This window comes from Phalaenopsis equestris, unplaced genomic scaffold (genome assembly GCF_001263595.1).
Source record: "Phalaenopsis equestris unplaced genomic scaffold, ASM126359v1 Scaffold195191, whole genome shotgun sequence".
In the NCBI taxonomy this organism is placed as follows: domain Eukaryota; kingdom Viridiplantae; phylum Streptophyta; class Magnoliopsida; order Asparagales; family Orchidaceae; genus Phalaenopsis; species Phalaenopsis equestris.
This window is the reverse complement of record NW_018215140.1, coordinates 1-1252: the sequence shown is the minus strand read 5'-3', so window position 1 is coordinate 1252 and position 1252 is coordinate 1. Positions and strand designations below refer to the sequence as shown.

At 46.2% G+C, this 1252-nt stretch overlaps 1 protein-coding gene across 1 annotated transcript; it reads right to left on the bottom strand.

Annotated features, from left to right (window-relative positions):
- Positions 1-227: 227 nt before the first annotated feature.
- On the bottom strand, positions 228-1178 carry LOC110034996 (nuclear transcription factor Y subunit B-3-like). Its single transcript, XM_020739235.1, has one exon. It carries the CDS (start codon positions 1004-1006, stop codon positions 365-367), a length of 642 nt encoding a protein of 213 aa, XP_020594894.1. The 5' UTR covers positions 1007-1178; the 3' UTR covers positions 228-364.
- Positions 1179-1252: the final 74 nt, after the last annotated feature.

Here is a 1252-nt window from a genome sequence, read left to right as displayed (position 1 = left end):
ATTTACATTGGATTCCTGCAATTAGCCTTTAAATATATCTTAAAAGAGAGTCAGTCAAACATATATTTTTTTCTAAAGGAAATTTAACCCGAAGCGGACAAGCGGCAAAGAAAGCCACAAAGGAACTCTTTTTTCAGGATTCTCTGGCATACATTCCGTCAATCCCAACAGCAAAGACAAACGCTTCAACTTTTAAAATTCCCAATAAAGCAACTTTCAAAATTATTATAAATTTAATAAAATTGTAATCATACAAATTAAATTGAATAACAGAGAGTGTAGATTTAAGTCGCATAGGGCAACTTCTTCATATGATTTCAAAAGCTTGGAAGTTGGAACAAGCAATTATTTTCCCTGAAAGTGATTACCAATGAACACCATGAATCTGGCCTGGCAAAGCCGGCCTTCTCCCACCACCATGAATCCCCTCATGAACTCCACCGCCCATCTTCCCAAAAAATCCATGCCCCCCTTCGAATCCCGTTGCCTGAGCATAGAAACCGCTATCCAATCCAGCCGCCGCTGCGGCCGCAGCCACGGGGTTAACGGTGACGTTTCCCTCTCCAAAGTTCAGCGACTTCTCACGACCTCCGGCGACGTCTTCCGGTTCCTGCTGCCTCGCCATACAATTCTTCTCCCCCTCGCTTTCCCTGTACCGGTTAAGATAAGCCTTTAGAGGAACGACATAGGAATTGAAGCCGAGGGTCGTCATGGCCCAGAGCAGATCATCTCCGTTGATAGTCTTTCGCTTCTCCCGCTGGCACTTATCGGAGGCTTCGCCGGTGATGAAACTGATAAACTCGGAGACGCACTCTTGCACCGTCTCTTTGGCTTCTTTTGATATCTTGGCATTCGCCGGAAGAGAGCGCTTCATTATGCGGCTGACGTTGGCGATGGGGAGAAAGCGGTCCTGTTCTTTGGATGAGCCGGAGATGTCGGTGTCTGATGGTGGGCTGCTCGCGGGGCTCATTGATTGTTGACATGTGGTTTTTCTGCTTCCTTTCATTGCGAGGTGAGGAGGAGATCGGCGGGGGAGGAGGAGAAATTGGAGTGAAAGGGGAAAGTGGGTTTTAGTGTTTGGTTGTTCGTTTTAGTGGTGTGGGAACTGGTTATAAAGAAGGAGAAAGTGGGGGAGAGAAGGAGAAGAGAGGAGGGCCGGCCAGGTTTGATTTGGACATCGAGTAAAATCAAATTCGAGTAGGAGAAGCTAAGCCGGACGGATTTTTGGATAAAAATATATAGTAATATATAG